This window comes from Lipotes vexillifer, unplaced genomic scaffold (genome assembly GCF_000442215.2).
Source record: "Lipotes vexillifer unplaced genomic scaffold, Lipotes_vexillifer_v1.1 scaffold1263, whole genome shotgun sequence".
NCBI classification, from domain to species: Eukaryota; Metazoa; Chordata; class Mammalia; order Artiodactyla; family Lipotidae; genus Lipotes; species Lipotes vexillifer.
The window spans coordinates 191911-214979 of record NW_006785259.1 but is presented as its reverse complement, the minus strand read 5'-3'; the positions used below and the strand labels follow the sequence as shown (position 1 = coordinate 214979).

The following is a 23069-nucleotide window of genomic DNA, read 5'->3' as shown; positions in this document are numbered from 1 at the left end:
GGCTGCCAGCTCACGGAGGGTCCCACAATGTGGCCTGGGCTGTGATTTATCCTGAGTGAGACAGCTTGAGCCCCCTCCCTCGATTCCAAGACAGCCCTGCTGAGAGAGCCTAGGTAAGTAGTCAGCGTCCCTCCACCGAGGATGGGGGGCTGGGACTTTTGTCTCCCCACACATATTCCAGAGTCTTCATCACTGCCATGCTCTCTGTCTCTCTCTGATTCTGTTAGTCTCTCTCTCTTTCTACTCTATCACAAGGACTACTTGGGCACTCAAGCCTGGAGAGTCCTCTAGCCATCCCCATCTTCCTCAATCCCAAATGTCCCGTGAGGAAGGGAACCGCCACCTGTTTCCCCGTACTAGGTCTGTTTTTATCATTATGGTCGCATTTGAGCACGAGGCTGTGTTAATATTTCCTTGTGTGCTGTCTGTGGAAGGCATGCCTGGAGCCCAGCTGTGCTCCCCTCACGATGCCTGCACCCTGGGCAGGCTCAGCCTCCTGCAGCTGCCTCCTCTCCCTCTCCCTCCTCCTCCACTCTCCGACAGCTTCCTTGGCCAGCATGCAGGGTGTGTGTGTGTCTGCCTGAGTGTGTGAGCTGGCAGGTGAGTAGACGTGACAGAGAAGCTGCTCCCAGCCCAGACCACCCCCCACTCCTTGTTTCCTTCTTTCCTTCCTTCCTTCTTTCCTTCCTTCCTTCCCCTGTCTCTGCCCACAAGTAGCACAGACTTTTGCTCACTCACCAGGGAATATACTGCTGTGATTTCCAGCAAGGGGGAGGAAGCCACTGTAGGGCTAAAAGGAAGGTGAGGTGGGGGTGGGGAGCACTTCCAGGCCCTAGTCTGCTTGATGCCTCGGTGGAGGCAAGGACCGTGCCACACAACACCCTGCAGGGGCCAGACACAACATGGTTGTCCCCACAGTGTGGGCCCCAGCCTTCATCCAAGGCTCTCAGTCTGTTTCAGACTCCCATGTTGTGTCTGGGATTCCCCAGATATTATGGCCTTGTGGTCCCTCTGTCTGAAGAAGCAGGAAAGCCTGGTATATGGAGAACATGGATTCTCCAGGGACACCTCCCTCAACTACTGGCTCTGCAACTTTAGTGAAAGTGTGCTACTTATTGAACCTTGGTTTTCTCATCTGTCAAAGAGACTGGTAACCCTTCCTTCATGGCTCTGTGTAGTGACTAAATGAGTTGGTGCATGTAAGTAAAGGATGTGTATAGAAGTGGCCCTGAAGCAATGTCAGCAAAGCTCATGGTCAATATTGTTGCTGATTGTTCATGATTAATATTGTCAATAATTATTTGGGGGAAGGACTGGCCCCTCTTCTCCAGGGTCTTGGCTGAGATCTGGGGAGGGCAGCAGGTAGGTAAATGGAGGAGGGGAAGGGGAGGCAGGAGCAACTCTGTGTTGTTACTCCTCATTTGTAAGGAGGAATAAGTGGTGGCTGTGGGCAGAGCCTCCTGTCCCCACCCTCCTCCAGGCTCCTTTCCTGCACTTTCCCCTGTCTGTGCACACACACACACAGAGGCTTTAGCCCCCATGAGCTAGCAGAGGCCTGGCTTGCAGCCTGCAGCATTGCTGACTCTGGTGATATATGCATCTTCCTGTTGAGGGGAGACTTGGCAAGAGTTTGGCCTGTGGTCAGTGGTTGGCAGGGCGTGGGGACAGGGCTGAAGCTTCTGAGATCACAGGGCTTCGGGTGTGGCCCGTGCAGCAGCCAGAGCTGTGGGGGACTGGTCCCAGGGAGTCACTAACATAGAGCCTGGGCTGGAGGGACAGTTGGGTCTGCTGGCTGGTTTCTGGGTGTGCGATATAGTGGAACACTGAGTGAGGGGTCAGTGGCTGGAGGAGAGTCCTCAAGGCCAGGGGAGCATTAGGAAGAGGGGAAACACTGAGGCCCAGAAGACGGCCTCTGTGGGGGCAGGGAGGGGTGGGATATATAGAGTAGGCTTATAGAGTAGACTTTTCTGAAGAAGCATTAGGTGCAGAAGGGAGAGAATCCCGCCTGTGGTCCAGAGGCATCTAGGCCTGAGCGTGGGTGTATATGTGCAACTGAAAACATATAGCTGTGTGTGTCTGTCTGTTCATGGGCACTATGAATGTGTATGAGTCTGTGTGTGTTAGCAGGTCACATGATGGTGTGAAAGTGTGTGGGTGTCTGGGTAGGATGGTGTGTGTACAAGGGAGTGGGTATGACTTTGCATGTCTGTGTGGGTGAGCAAATGGGCATGTTGGATCCTGAGCCTGAGTGAGGGTGTGTTTCTCTGAGCCAATAGGCCTGTTGAATGTCTGGCTAAATATATGTATGTGGTATACATTTGTCTTTGAGTGTACATGTCTGATTGTATGTGTATGAGTGTGAGGGTTTCAGAATGCTTGGGTGTACATGTCCTATTAGGTGATTGCCCAGATATATCTGATTGTGTATATTTGTGTATGCCCCTGTGTGCATATGAACACAAGTGCATCTAAATGGTGTGTTTGTAAGTGTAAGGGCATGTGTATGTGTGTATGTCCATGCATGTATGGGAGGGTAAGTGTGGGTACACATGCTTCTGCATGGGTGTGCCTGTCGTGTATATGTATGAGTAGGCCTGTGTGTGAATGTCTTTGTGGATTCTCCAGCATTTTGAATTATGTCTATGTCTGTGTGTGCATGTTTGAATACATATTGTCTGTAGACAGACCCATGGGTCTACATCTGATTAGGGAAATGTTAGTGTAGGTGGTCACACTAGTATAAGGAGAACTAATTGTGTGGGTAGGGGAGAGTGTGTGAATGCACATGTTTTGTGCATGAAAGTATGCCTTGTGGGTTTGCCTATGTGTGCACATTTGATTATATATATGGGTATGGCTGGGGGGCTGTACACATTTAAATATATGCACAAAAAGCTGTGTGCATAGGTAAATGGCTGCATTCATGTATATGTCTAGTTGTGTTTCTGGGTACACTGTTGTACCTCTGAGCGTACATATCTGAGCGTGGTGTGAGTGCATCTCTTAGCGTGAGTGTGCACTCACACTCAGTGTGGTGTGTGCATGAGTAACTACAACTCATAATACTTGGATGCACCTGTCTCATTATGTATTTTGTTTGAATTTCTGAGTGAGTGTGAATGTGTTTGTGGAAATGCCTGTGAGTGACTGAGTGAATGTGTGTGTATATGCTAGTATGTGTGAACATCTAGCTGTGTGTGCACTTGAGTGAACATGTCTGTATATTTGCCTGTGTATTCACACACATCTAGGTGTATGTGTGTGTAAATATGCCTGGGTGTGTGTCTGTCTGAATGTACAGGTGGTGTCTGAACTGCACCAATTTGTATAGTTCTAATTATTTGCATATGTGTATTTGTGTTTATCTACCATTGTTTGTTCTGGAGCATATGTTGTAGAACAGTGTAAGTGAATGTACATACACACCGCTCTTGGCCTATAAGTGCATTTGAGTGTGTGTGTGTGTGTGTGTGTGAGGTTTTCTTTGCATGTGTGTGTCTGTAATGAGTGTTAGCAATTCTTCTTGTGCAGATGTACAAGTGTGTGAGAATATGTGACTATTCCATGTGTGCATGAGTCTTCTTTTGTTTGCATATTTTCTCATATGGGTGTATGAACATGTGTCAACATAAATGGTGTGCGTAATTGTGTTTTGTAAGTACATTTGTGTCTCCATGTCTGATTCTGTGCATGCAGAAATGAATGAGGTACAAGCCTAAGTTCATGTGAATACGCTTATAGGTGTACATGCCCAGTTGTGTGTATAAGTCTATGTGTGTTAGAATGTCCATGTATGAGTACACCATCTAATTGACAAGCATGTGCACATCTAGGTGTTCATGTGTGTGAGTACATCCTGCTGTGAGTATGTGTGAATATGCTTATGTGGTCATGTCTGGGGCTGTATGTGTATACATTTGGGAGCTCACCTCTGTGTGTCGTGTTTGTTCATTGTCTCACTGGGTGTGATACAGAGTCTGCCTGTCTATGGACATATGTAAATATGCCTGTGTGTACACCTGTGTTTGTGAGTGAAAGTATGTCCTTCATGGGCATTATGTCATGTGAGTATATGCTATGCATATATGTCTGTGTTTGAGAATAAATGGATGTGCATCTGTGGGACCAAGTGCAGTGTGAGTGTGCACTGCTGTGGGTGTGCCTATTGTAGGGATGAGTGTAGGTATTTGTGCATGTGCCTGTCTCATAGTATGTATGTGAGAGAGGGAGAAAGATTTGGCCTTGGGCTTGTGCAGATAGGCCTTATCATTGAGAGGGTGATAAGGGAGGGTACTTATGAGTCTGCGTGATGCTATGTGTACCCCAGCATGTATTTATGTGCCTGTCTGAAAGTCAGGTACCCTGCTAGACTATGTCTGGCTCTAATTGTGTAGACATCCTAGATGATGGAAGCCAAAACACTTGAGCAATCCATGACCCCCTTCAGGGGTTTCTCTGGCCTTGACCATGTGCTGGGCTTCTGTGAGGGTCTCAGGAGAATTTTTGTCATCATTCACACTCAAGAAGTAAGAACCAAAAATGACTGATATCCTACTAGGGAAGGGGGCCTGTGACCTCTTTAGAAAAGGATTTCTTGAAACACAAAGACCTCATTTCCCATCCTCCCCCCACCATCAAAGGCCCAGGACAAAATGGCATTGTATGGTATCAAGGGTTGGTAAATGGTTTTCACACACAACACCCAAGTTGTGCTATCCAGGGAGAAATCTAGATCTAAATGTGTATGTATAAGTGAAAAGTGAAGGTATATTCAGGTAGAGTGGGGTGTGTGTGTGGAGTGGGTGCTATATTTGATGAGAGAGAGAGAGAGAGAGAGAGAGAGAGAGAGAGAGAGAGAGAAGGGATCTGGGTTGTGTGTATGTAAGAGAGAGCCTGGGCGTATCTGGGTAGGGTTTGAGTGTGAGACATTTGGGTGTATTTGAGAGGGATGAGTGTGGATGTGGGTGTGTGTGAATGGTGCATTTGTGAGGCACTATGAGACCACTGGCCTATTTCGGTGGAGGATGGTATAAGTAACATTTTGGGTGTGGCTGTATGGGAATATGTGTGAGGATATATATATTTGAGGGGTATGGAGGTAAGTGTGTATCTGGATGGCACAAGAGAGAGTCGGGGGTTATCTAGATGATGTATGTTTTACAGTGTGGACCTATCTATGTTACGTGTATAAGAGGGAGTGTGGGTATTTCTGGGCAGAGTGAGTGTATGAAGGAGTATGGTGTATTGGGGTGGGGGCATTCAAGTGTGGGTATATCTGGATGGTGTGTAGGTGGGTGAGAGAACAAGTGTATCTAGGCAATGTAAGTGTGTGATGGAGTTTATCTAGATGGTGTGTGTGTCTGTGTGTGTGTGTGTGTAAGAGAGAGAATTTGGGCACATCTGGGTGAGGGTGGGGTGTATGTGAGTGTGTATATAATTGGGAGTATCTGTGGATGCTGTGGGGGGTATATGTGAGTGAGGTGTGTGTGGTGTGTGAGAGAGCATGGGTATACCTGCATGGTGTGCGTGGAGTGTGGGTATTCTGGATAATGGTGATTAAGAGAGAGGGGGGAGTTGGATTGTGTGTATGTATAAGAGAGTGTGTAGGTGTTTCTGAGTGTGGTGGGAGTGTGAGAGCATGAATGTATCCAGTGGGAGAAGTGTGTAGGTGTATCTGGATGGGGTAGAAGTGTTTGGGTTTTATTGGGTCAGGGAGTGAATGTGTTTTGGTGTGTGGCTGGGTGTATCTGGATGATGTGTGAGAGAGTGTGGTACATCTGGGCTGTTTGTGAGACAGTGTGTGGGTGTATTTTGGGTGGAGTGTGTTTGAATGTGAGTGCATCTGGATGGTGGGTGGGTGAGAGCACAGGTGTATTTGGGTGGTGGAGTATGTATTAAGGTATATCTGAATAGTGTGTTGTTGGAGCTTTGGGTGCATATCTGGGTATATATGTACTTGGGTATGTGTGTGAGTGTGTGTATAACTGGATGAGGTGTGAGAAAGAGAGTTTGGGGGACATTACTGGGTGGGAAGTGTGAGTTTGGAATGTGGGGGCATCTGGGTGGTGTGGAGAGGATGAGAACATTGGATGTGTTTGGGCAGTGGAGTGTCTGGGAAGTGCACCTGGATGGCATGTATAAAAGTTGGATTATCTGGATGGGATGTGTGTGTGTGAATTTGCAAGTGTATCTAGATGGTAGTGGAGTATATCTAGATGATGCATATGGGTGTGAATGTATCTCAGTGGTCCACACGGGATGAATCTGGATGTTGTGTGTATGTATGAGAGTGTGGATGTATCTGGCTGGGGCTGTGTGAGTGGGCTCTGTTTGTGTGTGTATGTGTGAGAGAGGCAGAGACAGAGACAAAGAAAGAACATGAGAAGTGTGGGCATATATGGATAGGATTTGTTTGTGAGTGGGTGTCTCTGGATTATGTGTATGTGGGTATCTGTGCATGTGGATGTATTTGAATTGGGTGAGTGTGAGTATCTAGGTGGGGTGTAAATGTAGTGTGTTTGAATGGTGTGTGTGTCATTGTAGGTGTATCTTGATACCACATGTGAAAAAGGCTGTAGGTTTGCCTGGGTTGGGTATGAGGGCTCTGGGTTGGGAGTGTGTGTGAGTTTGAGTGTATCTGAATGTTGTATGTGAAAGTGTGGGTATTCTGAGTTGGAAGTTTGCTTAAAGTGTGGCTGTACCTGGGTGGAGTGCCTGTGAGTGTAGGTGTATTTGAGGTATGTGTGTAGTGTAGGTGTATTTGAGGTATGTGTGCATGAGGATGGGTGTGTCTAGATGGGATGTGTGTGAGAGAGTGTGTATCAGTATTGGGTGTGTGTGTGAGAGTGGGTGCATCTGAATAGTGTGTGTGAGAAAGAGAATGTGTACCCACCTGGGCTGGGGAGTGTGGGAGTGGGTATATCTAAGTAGGATGTGTGTGGTTCTCTCTGGATGGTGTATGGGAGGGAGATAGGGTATATCTGGGTGATGTGTGTGCATGTGAATATAGGTGGGTAGTGTGTGTGAGAGCGTTTGGGTATATCTGGTTGGGGAGAGTATCTGAGAATGTGGGTGCATCTGTATGTGAGTGTGGATTTATTTAGATGGTGTGTAGGTGGTATATGTGGGTGTTTTGTGTGTTTAGTAGTGTGGGTGTGTTTTGGTGGGGTGCATGATTGTGGGTGTGTGTATGAATGTGTATATCTTTCCTGGGGCAAGATATACCTCTGCTGGAGTGTCTGTAAATGTGAGCATGTCCATGTTTGTGTATGTGTATGTGTGTAACTGTTTGTACCTGAGCCTGTCAGTACATGGCTTGTGTGTGCATGTGCTTGTGTTAAAGTAGTGTGTATCTGTATATGTGTATGAGGTGAGTGTGTTTCTACATGTGAGTAAGTTGGATCTGTAAGGTCTTGAGCCAGGCTCTGGGTTTACATGCCTTTATTAGCTGTGTGGCTTTGGACAAGTCACCTAACCTCAACTAAGCCCTAGTTTCTTATTTGTAAAGTAGGGGTAATAATACTACCTATCTCATAGAGTGAGAATTGGATGAGTTAATATTCAAAAAGTGCTTTGGACTGTGCCTGGTACATAATGAGTCCTCTGTGCCACATAAGGAGTTACCCAGTACTATAATTGTCACATACGCCTATGTGTAGGTGACAGTATATGTCTATCTGCAAGTGTGAATGGGGTAGTTTCTATGTGTGTATTTGCCACATTATCAGTATCCACATGTATGTGTGAGAGAATGAGCAGATCATGGGTGTATGTGAGGGTGTGTTTATACATAAAAGTGGGTTTGTACTTATATGTGTTCCAGTGTGTATATAAAACCATGGGTGTATGAGGATGGAAGTGTGGGTCTAGGAGGTTGATGGAAGAGGTTTGGCCCTGTGTGTATGCTTCCCAGCATACACACATCTGAGTGTATGAGTGCATATACCTGTATCTGTGGTAGTGCGCAGGTGCGTTTTTATCTGAATATGTAAACGGGTTTATAGTGGTCAGGATGTAAATGTGTGCATATTGTGAGTGTCTGTAAATGTAAGAAGGTTGGTATTCAGGTTTATATGTGATGATGTAGGTGGATGCGTGTGTGTGTGTAGAGGATTTAGGCCTATATGGCCATGTACTAGGATGTGTGTATCTGTGTCATGTGAATGTATGTGTAGGTGTGAATGAGTGTGTCTGTGTTTATCAGCAGCAGTGGCTATGTGGGTGTGTATGTGTGAGCCTGCATTGCTTCACCTGCCTGCCTGCCTCTGTGTGTAGCAGTGAGCCTGAGCCATGTGTCTGTATGGGCGAGCAAGTCTGTACTCTGTGTATATGTATGTGTGCCAGGGCAGGGTTCATATAAGATGGTAGGTTTTAATCTCTTAGTGTAAGAACCTGGGGTGGGGAAGGGCCTGGATCTGTAGGATGTGAGCTGCACTTGCCCTGTGACTGAATGTCAAGTTCTTACATCTGTGCATACATGACTGTGTCTGAAAGCATATAGGTCCATACGATTTGGTCTGTAGGTGTATGTGTGTGTACGTGCCCATGTGAATGGCAAATGTATCGGTGCTTAGGCCTGTATTTCTATAGAAGGGTGGTTATATATGTGTGTGTGTTATATAAATCTTTGCATGATTTGCTGGTAAGTGGGCACCTACACACATGCCTCTTTCTGTGTAGAGGAGGAGGTGTGTGTGTGAGCACCTGACTGCACCTATCAGCTGGGGTAAGTCTGGATGTGTGTGTAACTTTGAATCTCCATGTACACCTATGCCTGTGTGCTGTGTACCTGTTCATGTGTGCAAGTGTCCACGCAATACGACTAGCTGTGAATGTGTCAGGCACACAGAGAAGGTGAAATATTTGTATGGCACACTGTAGTAAACTTAAGAGGATGTAGGGGTACTGGGGTTTGGTGAAAAGAAATTCCTTACATTTTCTTTGTATTATAAAAATTGTGGTAAGAAAAATTAAAATGCCAAGTTTTAGGAGAGTTATTTAATATTGAATTTGTATGCAACTTTCAAATGAAACCTTTTCCAAATATTTTCATAGTACACTTGAGCTCACTTCTGTAAACATAACTTTTTAATTCACTCGTGCAAATCTGTAGTGGTCAACATTCGTGCCCACTTCTTCTGCATCTTTGGTCATGACTGTCTTGATTTATTTTATGGTCATTTTCATCATGATTTGGTAAATCACTTGGTGCTGAGTGTAGATCCCTTATGCCAAGTTGTTGTGTTTCTTGGTAAAAACCCAAACAAAACAAATGAAGCAAATAACCATTGGTACTTTTGACACGGATATAAACTTCCCTTGTGGCCTGCCTCTTCTTGATCTTGGAAGGCATGTTGTTGAAAGTAAGACCCATTCCATGGAGGTTGTTTAGGCATAGTTTGCCCTAATGTCCTCATAATTAGCTTGAATGTATGAAATGTAGCAGCGTGGTTGCTGACCTCAGCAAAACTCACCTCAAAAGCATGAGCTTTGGGGTCATCAGTTATCATTTTGGTTTCTCTGAAGCATCAGGTGCAGTTTCTTGTGTTGAATATGGCTGGTGCTTTCACACCATACTAACCTTTCTTAACAAATGGAACAGCTGCTTGTTTGTGCCTCCCTTTTTCACCTCCCTTTTATAACTCACTTGTTCTTGCTATGCCCAGGCAGAGACCCAGGTTTTATGCTCAGAATAGCTACATAATCTCTTCTGTCTCTTGGTAGTCACCATCAACAGGAAACCGTTTGCCTAAGTGGCAGAAAATCGTCAAAGGGTATTTTTTAATTTATTAAAACTCTTTTCTCATCAATAGTCTATAATTCTTAGTCTTTGAATTTTGTATAAATCTAACACCTCTTTCTTTTCTTTCAGTCAAATGTTATGTTGAAATTTCTTGTAACAAATGCTCATGAATTTTGGATGCAACAGAAAATTTTCATTTTGAGTATTTAAAAATAATGATGAAGTTTTCCCCTAAGTAGACCTTGTTCTATTCATCCTAGTAAGTCTTCTTTAGTATTTAACTTATAATGCTAACTAAACATCACCCAAGGAACCATACTTGACCTGATTTCTTCTAAGTTGAAGTTTGGCTTCAAATCCATAAACCTTGTCGGTATACTTTCATGTATCTTTGAGTGTCGAAAATTTTTGATGTAATTTTATTCATGTGCTCAAAGAGCCATGTGTTGAAGCCAGTAAGCATCAAATCTGCAAAGTGAGAATCATTCACAGAGGAATGCTGAAATTTTTCTTTTAGCTCATAAATCCATTATAAACTCTACACACTTAGGCTTAAAACAATAGAGAAGGGTGTACTGATTCCAGTGCTTCACAGAAAGCTGACAAGTGGGTGGGTAGTGCCTTGGATCTAATTAAATTCACCTGGCATCATTTACTGTGGAAGTTAGACCTTCAGGCAAACTTTTATAGGTTAAGGCTCCTCAGTGGATGACTCTCAGCATTTTCAGAACAAATTCCAGCTGTAAACTTCCTGCCATCACAACAGCAGCGTCAGTCCACAGATTTATGCAGTTTCCACAGTATTTCAAAATATTTATGTATCACTTTGAATATTTCAACCTTAGTTTATTTTGGTACTTGTGGCATTTCTCTTCAGGCTTTCTGACTAGTACTATAAACCAAGCAGTTAATCAACATCCTGAGATACATCAATATAAAATGAAAACCCCTTTGATTCAGCAATCTTCTGGGTTAGTGTTATCTCGATGTCCTTTGACCTGTCACCAGTGTATCTCCTAACAGAAATAATTGAAAGTGGCCCCTGTCCTATTTCTTCTACCTTGTTGGTCTCAAATATAGTGTGGACAATTTCCCGGCAGACTGCTAACATATGAGATTCTACTGGGCGGGCATCTTAGCTTTACTTGTTAATTGTATAACCCTGTTACTAGCTGGTTGAACTCCATCTAAGAATGTTCTAACTCATCTCAAAAAAGAGCCCAGTTTCTTAATTTGTTCTTCCAGGTGCTTCAAGAAGTCCAAATCTTTCTCTGTGTGATAGAGTGTTTTGTGGTCAGTTGACCAACATAGCCTACTGCGAAGGTTTCTGTTGATAACTTTTCCACACAAATTGGACATTTAGGCTGAGGAAAAGAGGGCTAACTGGGCAGCTGAACTGAAATTTGAGACAATCCTCATTAAATTGCTTAAATTAGGAACATCCTGGATTATTTTGGAGGGGAGACTACTGTGTTTGTCTTATGAGTCTCTTGATTTTCCAGCTTTAATCAAAAAGTCCAATTTGATGGGGAAAGAAATATCTTAAATATTAAATCTACGTGAATATAAAGTATTGAAGGGGTCAGCAGACTGACCCTTTGTGTGACCTTTGTGACATCTGAAAACTGATTTTTTCCAAAAATCAAGTTTTAGGTCTTCTGCATTTTTAAGCAACACTCTGAGACAAACCCAGAAAGGCCTAGAGTTCCCTTAATGAATCAATTCAATTCAACTATAGTCAGGCTGCACTCATTTACTGACAAATATTTTACCTGAAAACAAAAGATAATTAATTATGAAATTAATTATGAAATGTTCTAGAAGAAAACTTTTTTAATAAAGAAGCAACAATCAAGGAAATTAACAAAATTGTTATATTCTCTTTAGGAACACCTAATTCTATATAATAGTAATAACAGCTACAATCATACAGCCCTTCTATTTTCATAGAAAAAATTGTGGAAAAATAAAAATGAGATCAAATTAAAAGAAAAACAAACATTGTACATGTATGGGCAAAGCCAAAAAACCTCACTGATGATGAACAACCAGTGGCAACCAAAGTAATAAATCTGACTATCTGGGATGTTTCGACAGGAAGCAATCCAGACATTTACAACCTCCCTTCTCACATGGTCCCCTCAAGCCCCCTCTTGCTCCAGCCCCAGACAGCTCTGCTAATGTTTCCACCTGTGCGTTCTGGAGTTGGCTGCTCTGTGCGCTTGCAGGGGTTTGTCTCTGGGTGTATACCTGTTGCAGGCTGTATATGTCAAGTAAGTATCTGGTTTGTGAGCAAGTTTGTGTGTGTATAGACGTCTGTGTGTGGGAGTGTATCTGTATACACTATATCTGGCTTTTTTCTTTGTGTTTGCTTGTGCTTGCATATTGCTAAGGGGTGTGTGTGTGTGTGTGTGTCTGTGTCTGTGTTGGAGCTGGTCTACTCTGCATGAGTGAGCATGTACATGTATGGGCATCTGTGTATACCTGTGCTAGAGTGTACACATCTGTGTTGGTGAGTGTGCCTAATCTATGTGAGAGGTTTTGGATCCGTTGGTCTCTGTATGTTAGAGTGTGTTAGAGTATGTACATGTGTGATATGTGAGCAGTTTTTTACTTGTCTGTTTTTTCTGTGGGTATCTGAGGGGCAGTCTGTATATACATATGTGTGGCAGGGTTCAAGTGCATGTGAGCATGCTGGCATATGTAATTTACTGAGTGTTAACGTGTGTAACCATGTTTGTATATGTGATGATATAGGTATGCCACTGTTTTCTTGCACCTGTGTTGCAAGAGTTTAAATACGTGAGAGGATTTGAATGATCAGGTACACTGGGACAAAGGGTATATATGAGTCTACATGTGAGTGACAATGAGTAGGTTTGTGTGTGTGTATCTGTCACAATTTGAAAGTTTGTGTGTATGTTAAGGGAGTTATAATTGTGGGTTTGTGGGCCACTGCACATGTGTGTGTGTCTGAGTGTGTCTGCATATTAGCAATTCTCAGCCCTCTCATACCCAACACCCTCTTTTATGTAACATATTTTGTAACACCCCTTTACTATCTGGACATGAAGTTCTTAGATAATACAATCTCTCTGCATATATAATTTCAAAAGAAAATTCATATAGTATGTTATACAATAGCCACATTATATTAACTATAATATAAATAAATAAATAAAAGTGACTTATAAGAAAATAATTTGCATTTCAATATGGAAATGCTTGGGCATGACACTCCCCAGGAGATTCAGTGAATTAGAAGCTTGTAACATCTTATAATGAGTAAACGTGGATTTAGGAGAAGGGGAAAAATCAGAAGCTGCCCCTTGTACGAAGTGCAGGCAAATGACAGGCAAAGGCCTAGGGGTGAGAGTTTCTGAAATACTGAACAACTCAAGGAAAGTGCTCCACAAAACAAAGTACAGTCTCTAGACTTACATGGCAGCCACATTCCTGGATAATTCAGGGCATATTAAATCAAAGGAACAACTGTGTTTAACGTGAAATAGAGTTAGATTCTAGGTTCAGTTCATTCCAAGTCCAAAATCCTATGGGATGAGGGACATATGTTGGCTGTGTGGGACTGCCCCGCAGGTCACTGGATGGCCAGCATCCTCGCCCAGGACCCCAAATGTTAGAAGGACACACCCAGCGCTGTGGCAACCAAAAATGCTCCTATAAATTTCCAAAATGTCCCCTAGGGGGCAGTAACGCCTTTGTTGAGGACAAAGCACTGGTGTTTAAGCAGGGTACACTGTGCCTGTGTGAATGAGGCGGCATACACGATATACCGTGTGTGTGTGTGTGTGTGTGTGTATGAGTGCCGTGTGTGCACACCAGTGCCCCTGTGTGTGAGCTGGTTGTTGTCCATGGGTCTCTATAGGAGTAGCCTATGTGTTTGTGAGTGTGTGTGTAGGTGTCTGTGTATCTCTAAGGGCATCTGAGCACAAGCAGGTGTGTACATGTTATGTGTATGCACATGCACCCTTAGTTTTGGATGGTCTCAGGCTGTGGCTGCCAATCTATGCTTAGAAGAACACTCTCCTCACTTTTTATATAATCACCCCAGCTTTCCAGGCAGCACCAGAGTTTTGTTTGTTTGCTTCTATTGTTTTATGGTTTTTTGTTTTGTTTGTTTTGTTTTAATGTTTGTTTTTGTTTTCACTGGGACTCGGCTACACATTATCCACCTTCTCGGTCTTAGTGTGTCTCTCTGAGTCTCCCTCTCTGTCTCCATCTTTATTTCTGCCTCTCTCTGTCTCTGTCTCTGCCTCTGTCTCCGTCCCCTCTTTATCTGTCTCTCATTCCCCATCCTTGTCTATTTCTCTATATCTTTCTCTCTTTATTTCCTGGCATTATCCCTTTCCTTCTATCTCTCTGTCTCTGTCTCCCTCCCTCCTTCCCTCTCTCCCTCTGTCTCTGTTTTTTCTGTCTCTATTTTTTCTCTCTGTCTCTCTATTTTTCCCCTTTCTGTCTCTATTTCTTTCCCTTGTCTGTCTCTTGCACTTTCTCTGTTTCTGTGTGTGTGTCTCTCTCTTTTTTCTCACTTTATCTCTTCTTCCTCTTTCTGTCTCTATTTCTATCTCCTCTTCTCTGTGTAAGGCTCTCTCCTTTCTCTGTGTATTTCTCCCACCCCTTCCCTCCCTCCCTCCTATGTCTCCACCTGTCTGTCTTTGTGTCTGTCTGTCTGTCTCTCTCTCTCTCTCTCTCTCTGCTCCTCTCTCCTTCTTTGTCACTCGTGTGTCTCTCTGACTCTGTCTTACATTCAGTCTCTGTCTCTATCACTTCCTCCCTGCCTCTCCTCAAGGCTAAGAAGTGCGTGTGTGTATGTGTGTGTGTATGTGTGTGTGTGTGTGTGCATATTTACACACACCCAGCTATCGGCTGGTCCACAGTTGTGTGAGAGCTATGAGGCCTTGAGGGGCCGAAGGGGCCCACCAACTCCGCTTCTCTCAAGCCCCTGCCCTAGTACCTTCTCTTGGCCCACTGGCACCAGCTCTGAGACTTTGGGGTCCCATCAAAGTCTGGCCCCAGATGGCTGTGGCAGGCCAGGTTGGATTGAACTGGGAAACAGTGCAGAGGGGCGCCGTTTTCCTGGGAGGGAGGAGGTAGAAAGACATCCACTCAAGCCCCACTTCCCCCAACTTCAAGCTCATCCCAGTCCCAGCAGGAGTTCTGAGCTTCTCCAGCTTCTGCCTTGCTGCCTCTCCTCAGGGAACTGCCCTGCTACCTTGTCACACGCCACACCCAGCCCGCACACACTAGGAGCTCTCCTGCTTCCCCCCAAGTTTTGCCTGTGCTGTCCCATTCACTCACTGCCCAGACAGCTCTCTCAGCAAATCCCACCTGGAAGCCTCCAGGCAGCCCTCCCTGAGTCACCAGCCCCTCTAGTCCCTCAACCAATTTATTTGACAGCTTTTGACTGAGGGCCTACCATGGGCTGTGCACTGCTCTTCTAGAGGAGAGTGTGTGAGTCGATAATCCCTACCCTTGTGGAGCTTTCCTTCTAATAGGGAGAGGCAGGCAATAAACCAAAATTTTAAAGTAAATATTTTATAATAACTATAAATGGAGTATAACCTTTAAAATTGTGAATCACTGTGCTGTCCATCTGTAACTTATATAATACCATACATGAACTATATATCAATATTAATTAATTAATTAAAACAGCTATTTAAAAAGTAAATTATATACTACATTAGAAGAGAGAAATTCTAGGAAGAGAAGCAAAGCAGGGCAAGAGGCACGGGGGTGCTGTTATTCCTCACCTGGATTACTGCAAGAGCCTCCTAAGTAGTCTCCCTGCTTCCACCTTTGCCTCACATGATCTGTGCTCCTCACCACAGCAAGCAGGATCCCATTCAATCCCGAGTCATATCACATCTCGCCTCTGTTCAAAACCATCCCACAGCTCCCATCTCACTCAGAGTAAAAGTCACGGTCCTCACCATGGCCTATGTGATCTGGCCTCACCACCTTTCTGACCTCACCTCTTACCACTTTCCCCTCACTCACTGTGTTCCACCCTCTTCCTTGCTCTTCCTCAAATGTACCACATGCAGTCTCACCTCAGGGCCTTTGCTCTGGCTGTTCCCTCTGCCTGGACTTCTCTTCCCCCAGATGTCCACATGGCTCACTCTCTCATCTCCTTCATGTCTTTGCTCAGATGACACCTCCTCCATGAAGCCTTCCCTGTCCACCTCATCTAAAACTGCACTTCTCCCACCCTTAGCACTTCCTATCCCCCTTCCATCCTTTATTTTTATTTTTAGGAACCTATCATCATTTGACCTAGTATACTTCACCTATGTATCTTCTTTATTATCTAGAATATCAGCTTCACAAGGGCAGGGATCTTTGTCGGTTTATTCCACAGCTGTATCACCAGTGCCTGGCATGCAGTAGATGCTCAATAAATAGTTTTTCAACAAATGAATACACACAAGCATACCTAAGTCTTTATATTCACATATACTCTCCACCTCACTTAAAGTAAAAACCCAAGTCCTTGTTATGGCCCACAGCCCTGCACGATCTGGCCCCAGACCCCTCTGTGAATTCACCTTCCACTGTCTCTCTTGCCACCCTGTTCCAGCCACACTGGTCTTCCCATTGTTCCACGAGCATGCTAAGCACATGCTTGGTTATGAATAAAGAAACCTATTTAATGAGTGGCTACCAGCATTAACCAAAAAATCTGTGAAACAGAATAGAAACTAGGTACATTATACATAGGATCTGTACTGTTTTGTGAAACTTTTGGTTCAGCTCTATGTACACATGCTTGTATGTGTACCAGGCTATGATGTAAAATGTATTTCTTACTATGGGTGGCAGTTTAAAAAGTTTGAAGAACACAAACTTTGGCTTTGCAAAGGGAGAGAAGAGCCGCATCAACATCCCCATCCCACAGACGCACCAATGGAGGAAACAGGTAACCGAGGACATCCAGAGAGACGAAGCACCTCCTCACCCAGCAAGAAGGGAGAAGGAGCAGCAGTGGGCCAGGGGCAGGGCCTGACACCAGCCGGGGAATAAGTGGGGAGGCCACCTAGACATACTAACACTGCCCTTTCTGTTTCTTCCTCACCTTTCCTTTCCACCTGTTTCTCACTGTCTCTTTTTCTTGTGTTTGTCTCCCTCCCTCCCTACGCCCTCCTTCTTTCCCCCACTTCCTGTCTTTCTGGTTCTGTCTCTCTCCCTGTCTCTTCTCACTCTTTCTCATCCCCTCCATTTCTGTCTCAATTTGTGTCCATTTTCTATCTCTTTGTTCTCTCCTTTCTCACTCTGTCTCTGTGCCCCTGTGTGTGTGTTCTCTCTGTCTCTTCCCTGCCCTCATATCTCTGTCTCTCTGTGTCTGTGTCCTCATTTGCAGGTGCAGCCCAGCAGGACAACTGATGGAGTCCTCTGGGGCCCATCGAGTACCGGACTGGCTGACCCCATAGGGTTGGGAGCAGCCCCTGCCCCTCAGTATGGCCAACACCACTGGAGAGCCCGAGGAGGTGAGCGGCGCACTGTCTCCACCATCAGCATCGGCTTACGTGAAGCTGGTGCTGCTGGGACTGATCATGTGCGTGAGCCTGGCGGGCAATGCCATCTTGTCCCTGCTGGTGCTCAAGGAGCGTGCCCTGCACAAGGCTCCTTACTACTTTCTGCTGGACCTGTGCCTGGCTGATGGCATACGCTCTGCCGTCTGCTTCCCCTTTGTGCTGGCTTCTGTGCGCCACGGCTCCTCATGGACCTTCAGTGCGCTCAGCTGCAAGATTGTGGCCTTTATGGCCGTGCTCTTTTGCTTCCATGCGGCCTTCATGCTGTTCTGCATCAGTGTCACACGCTACATGGCCATCGCCCACCACCGCTTCTACGCCAAGCGCATGACACTCTGGACATGCACAGCTGTCATCTGCATGGCCTGGACCCTGTCTGTGGCCATGGCCTTCCCACCTGTCTTCGACGTGGGCACCTACAAGTTCATCCGTGAGGAGGACCAGTGCATCTTTGAGCATCGCTACTTCAAGGCCAATGACACACTGGGCTTCATGCTTATGTTGGCTGTGCTCATGGCAGCCACACATGCTGTCTATGGCAAGCTACTCCTCTTCGAGTATCGTCACCGCAAGATGAAGCCCGTGCAGATGGTGCCAGCCATCAGCCAGAACTGGACATTCCATGGCCCTGGGGCCACCGGCCAGGCTGCTGCCAACTGGATCGCTGGCTTTGGCCGTGGGCCCATGCCACCAACCCTGCTGGGTATCCGGCAGAACGGGCATGCAGCCAGCCGGCGGCTACTGGGCATGGACGAGGTCAAGGGTGAAAAGCAGCTGGGCCGTATGTTCTACGCAATCACACTGCTCTTCCTGCTACTCTGGTCACCCTACATTGTGGCCTGCTACTGGCGAGTGTTTGTGAAAGCCTGTGCCGTGCCCCACCGTTACCTGGCCACCGCTGTTTGGATGAGCTTCGCCCAGGCTGCAGTCAACCCGATCGTCTGCTTCCTGCTCAACAAGGACCTCAAGAAGTGCCTGAGGACTCACGCCCCCTGCTGGGGCACAGGAGGTGCCCCGGCGCCTAGAGAACCCTACTGTGTCATGTGAAGCAGGCTGGTAGGCAGACAGGGAGAAAGTCAGGGCCACCATGATGGGGCCAACAGAAGAGGAGAGGTGGGGCTCCATAACAGGAGCCTTTCTTTCTGAGCTCCAGCCCCAGCCCCTCGAGCCACCTGGAATCTAGGCACCTTTGCCAGCACCTCCCCAGGGTTGGGGACTGGGTGGGGGACTAGGAAAGAGGCATTTCTAGTTCTGTGGGGCCTGTCTCCGCCACCTCCTTCTCCACTTCTACAATCTCTCTCTCTCTCTCTCTCTCTCTCTCTCACACACACACACACACACACACAGAAGTGACAATTCAGAAAAAAAAACTGAAAATGGAGGTTTTTTTACTTACAGCTGAGGAGACAGGCTTTCTTGCTTTAATGTCTCTCCTCTGACATTGTCCAGAAGGGGGAAATTTGTCCTGTAAAATAGACTTCCAGAGCCCTTATTGTCCCCTCTGCTCCCACGTACCCTCCCCTTCCAAGTCCTTTAGCAAGGCCTGGATGTTTAGAGAGAAATTCATCTGCTGACAAGAGGGACCAAAGGGAGTGCTGGGTTCCCAGGGAGCAAGGAATGTTTAATTGCTATGTTGTGTGCAATGTTGTTTTAGGCTAACCCTGGTCCCAAGCCCGGTCTTTTCTCCGTCCCCACCATGTCCAGACCTCCCAAGTGTTTCTTGAGCATCTGTTTGAGAAGCCAGGAGGGGAGGGAGAAGGGCTTCTGGATGGGCCCAGGTTAGGTGAAGAGCAGGATGTGAGTACACGCCTTGAGCTGAAGAGACCCCAGCTTGGCTGCATTCTCTCAAGCTGCCAACTGGATCCCCGTGCCCCAACTCTTCTTCTTGAGGATGGAAATCCACTCCAACCCCACCAGGGTTGATGTGGGTGCCATACAGGCAGGAGCAGCCCCCCACCCCATGGAAGTGTAGGGAGAAAGTCAAACTCTCCAGAATGGCTGGATCCCAAAGGCTGGGGTCAGAGTGGAATTCAACCCCATAATTGTCTCCTGAGTTCATGATACTCTCCTGAAGATGAAAATTCTTTGAGGGACTTGGTAAGTCATAGTGGTATAAACTCCAGGGCACTGTGGACTTGAGTCCATTCCTCTCTGACCTCTTTTTGTCCCCCTCAAGCCTCAGGAGCTTCAAGCCCCTCTGTGGTAACCCTTGGCCTTCTGGGCCCTCAGCCCCCAACTTCCTTGCACTGAACAGCCCTTCCCCTCTTCCTCCCTCCACCATTACTTCCACCCCAAGTGGAGCAGACTGCAGCCAGAATCCCCAGGTGGGAGATCCCAAGCCTCATTCCCAGGGCAGAATCCACTCTGGGCTCCCATCAAGTCTTATGGACTGGTGAGCCAAACTGACATTCTTTGCCTGGTCTTGCCCAAGTTCTCTGTCCCCCTCTCATCTCCTGGGAGAGAAGGAGATCTGTATTTATCCATCTCCTTTCCCTTCCCTACAGAAGCCCTTGTCCTACACTCCTTCCCTACTCCAAGACAGCTCCAGAACTGGGCAAACCTTGACCCAAGAGGGATGGAGAAGGCACTCTAGGCAGGAGAGACATTAATGAGCCTGGCTATGGAGTGGCCCTGAAAAGGCAGGCCAGAGTGGCTGAGAGGCTGGGGGTGGGGGGTACCTGTTCTCTCAGTGATAGTGATGGGGGTGCCTTTCAGGGGTGGGGTGGGGGCACCACAGGGGTGAGGGTAGATGGGTACATTCAGGAGGATTTGCCTCCATTTCCTTTTTCTAACTGTGTGGATTCACCATTGGATTTTGTAAATGGAAAACTGAAATGAACAATGCTATATTGGATGTTTTCTCTTTGTGTGTGTGTGTGTGTGTCCTGTCTGTGTGACTACATGTGGGGAGGTATGGTCAAGTGAGACAGTGTGTCTGCGTGACTTTGTTGGGGGGCACTCCTGCCTGGGGCACACATGTGAGCAAATGCCTGTATGTGGAGACATATACAGTGCATGCATGCACACATGTACACATGTGCACCTAATTGAGAGGGGACAAAATAGAGTATGTGCCTGCAGCAAGAAGTAGAGTGGTCGGAAAGATGGAACTTGAAAACGGTACGTATGTATGTAGCAAGAGGGTAGACTCCCATCTCATAAGATCTTCCTCCCTTGGCCCAGGCTCTGCACATGGGGGACAGGATACTTGAGTACCCCATCTCTTTCCAAAGCCTGGAGCCCCCAGGTACCACTCCCAACTCCTGTATCAGTCTCCTCTCAAAAAGCCAGATAAGGTGTTCCTGAAAGTGGACCACCATGGAGAATGGAGACTGGGAATTGGGGATCAAACTTGGGGGGAACTATTGGGGTTAGGTAATGCCCACCCCCCAACACACAAAATAATGGCTTCTGGAGGGACTGCTCAGTCTGGGATAGGAGCCCTTTGGAAGGGTCCACTGTATACAGCTCGGATTTTGGTAAGCTTTGATTAAGTTCAGAGGGAGGGATGTCACAGGGGAAAAAAAAAAAGCCTGGGAGTCTCCCCAGCCAGCCTGTTCCCTGGGCACTCAATTACTTTACTCTCCCAGATGCACAGAATTGAGTTGACCATACTCCTCAGTTCTTGGCACACTATATCATCATTGGTTCATATGAGGCCCTTTTATTTTTTATTTCGTTTTGTTTTGTCCCCTTCATCACCCATCCCTGATCCCATGTCCCCTTCCACATAGGCACCCACTCTCGTGTATTTAACATACGTCCTTCCAATCCACCGTTCATGTGTTTATTTACATATATGTGTATCTGTGAAAATGTATGGTATTGTTATGTGTTTTAATTTACATAAACAGTATTGTACTATAAATCTTGTTCTGTTTCTTTCTTCACTCAACATTCTGTTTTTGAGAGATCCAGCCATGTCGCCGTATGTAGACCTAATTCATTCTAGTGGTCCATCTTATACATGTATCACATTTTTCTTATTCATTCCCCTGGGTGATGGGTCTCTAGGTTGCCTCCAATCCTCTGCTACCACAAGCCTGCAATGGGCAGTTTCCTACATGTCTTTTTAGGGACTCCTTATTTAGAGAGGAAATAAGCTCAGAGAGAGGCAGTGATTTGGTTAGGGTTTAAGTGAGGAGCAGATCCTTGACGCGAATCCCACACCTAAGCCAGAACCCCACCACCATGCCTCACGAGAGACCATCCAGCTGGCTCCCCAAAATCTAAAATAGAATTAAAAACAGCATACACTGAGGAAATGGAAAGGAAAGGATGGGAAGGAGAAGTGTGGAGTCGATGAACACATAGAAAGTCCTAGAACTAGCAGATGAACTGAATCACAATCATTTTCATGACGCAGAGGAAGTTACTTTTTTTGGTGCGATTATTATTGCTAGAGCTATTTTGCAGAAATGGGAAACGCCACGTCAAAACCTGGCCCCAAACCAAAGACCCTCGATTTCTAAACCCCAGGCTCCTTGAGTGCCCCCTAAGCCGCGAGGAGCCGCCTCCGAGTTGGCCGCCTCCGAGTTGGCCGCCGCAGGGGCGATAGCCAGGGCTGGGGCAGGGGCAGATTTAAGAAGTGCGTAGTTGATGACGGGGAGGGGAGAGGAGAGGGAGAACGACAGCGAGGCTCTCGAGTCTATCTGAGCACATCCTGCTCACTGCTTGCGCTTGTTTTTTGTTTTGCGTTTGGGTCTTCAGAACCACTGGTACTTCTCCCATTGGATAAGACGTCGGCAGGGTGAGGTAGAGGGTCTTCTCCCCTTCAGCTCTTCCCGAGGCCAATAGTCCTGCACCGTCTCTAAGGTCGCTAAGGGAGATGGCCCGGTGATTGGCGGGCCCGAGGATAGCCAATGGGAAAGTGATGAGGTGCGGTGTTGGCAAGCAGATTGCGTGCGAGCGGGCAGGGGGCGGGGGGCCGCGAGAGCAGCCGCGGCGGCTGGCAGCCAATGGAGAGGCAGGATGGCCCCTGGCGTCAGCGAGGGGGCGGGGTCTGGCGCTTGGCGCGGAGGGAGTAGGGCAGGCGCTGTGGGAGGGAGCGCCAGAGCGAGGCTGAGAGCAGAGCTTGTCGCGTGAGGTGCGGCTCTGCTTCAGGTGTGACAGGCAGCGGCGGCCTGGCTGTGAGCGAAGGGGCAAGCGCGAGCCCCTGAGCTGTGCGAACGCGGTCACCATGGACGGCCCGGATGAGGGGCCTCCGGCCAAGGCCCGCCGCCTCAGTAGCTCCGAGACCCCTCAGAGCGAGCTGCCGCCGCCGCCGCCGCCGCCGCCGCCACCTCTCTTGCGCCTGCCCCTGCCTCCACCTCAGCAGCGCCCGAGGCTCCGGGAGGAAACCGAGGCGGCACAGGTGCTGGCTGACATGAGGGGGGTGGGACTGGGACCCGCTCTGCCCCCGCCGCCGCCCTATGTCATTCTGGAGGAGGGGGGGATCCGCGCGTACTTCACCCTGGGGGCTGGGGGTCCCGGCTGGGAGCCCGCGATCGAGTCAGGGTACGGGGGGGCGCCCCCTCCCACGGAGAGCCTGGAAACGCTTTCTCCCTCGGAGGTTTCTGGGGGAAGCCTGGAGATTGACTTCCAGGTGACGGAGCCCAGCAGCTTTGCAGGAGAGAAGGCCCTAGAAACCTGTAGCGCAGGGGGGCGGGGGTACCAGAGGTTAGCCGGTCCAAGGGGGAGGGAAGAGACCGTCATCATCGTGGAAGACGACGACGAGGATGAAAAGGAAAGTGTGAGGAAGAGGAGGAGGAGGAGGAAGAGGAAGCCCAGGAAGG

At 47.1% G+C, this 23069-nt stretch overlaps 2 protein-coding genes across 2 annotated transcripts in view; both read left to right on the top strand.

Moving 5' to 3' along the window:
- The window catches only part of GPR173 (G protein-coupled receptor 173), a 21207-nt gene extending 44 nt beyond the window's left edge, over nucleotides 1–21163 (top strand). Inside the window, exons 1-2 of the mRNA XM_007457350.1 lie at nucleotides 1–113; nucleotides 17124–21163. The exon at nucleotides 1–113 is cut by the window's left edge and continues 44 nt beyond it. Coding sequence (XP_007457412.1) covers nucleotides 17221–18342 — 1122 coding nt within the window. The 5' untranslated portion in view covers nucleotides 1–113; nucleotides 17124–17220 and the 3' untranslated portion in view covers nucleotides 18343–21163. The remainder of the gene's footprint in view (nucleotides 114–17123) is intronic.
- A 1311-nt stretch (nucleotides 21164–22474) lies between these two features.
- Nucleotides 22475–23069, top strand: part of TSPYL2 (TSPY like 2) — a 6466-nt gene continuing 5871 nt past the window's right edge. The window contains 2 exon segments of the mRNA XM_007457349.1: nucleotides 22475–23067; nucleotide 23069. The exon segment at nucleotide 23069 is cut by the window's right edge and continues 204 nt beyond it. Of these exon segments, the coding sequence (XP_007457411.1) occupies nucleotides 22475–23067; nucleotide 23069 (594 nt within the window).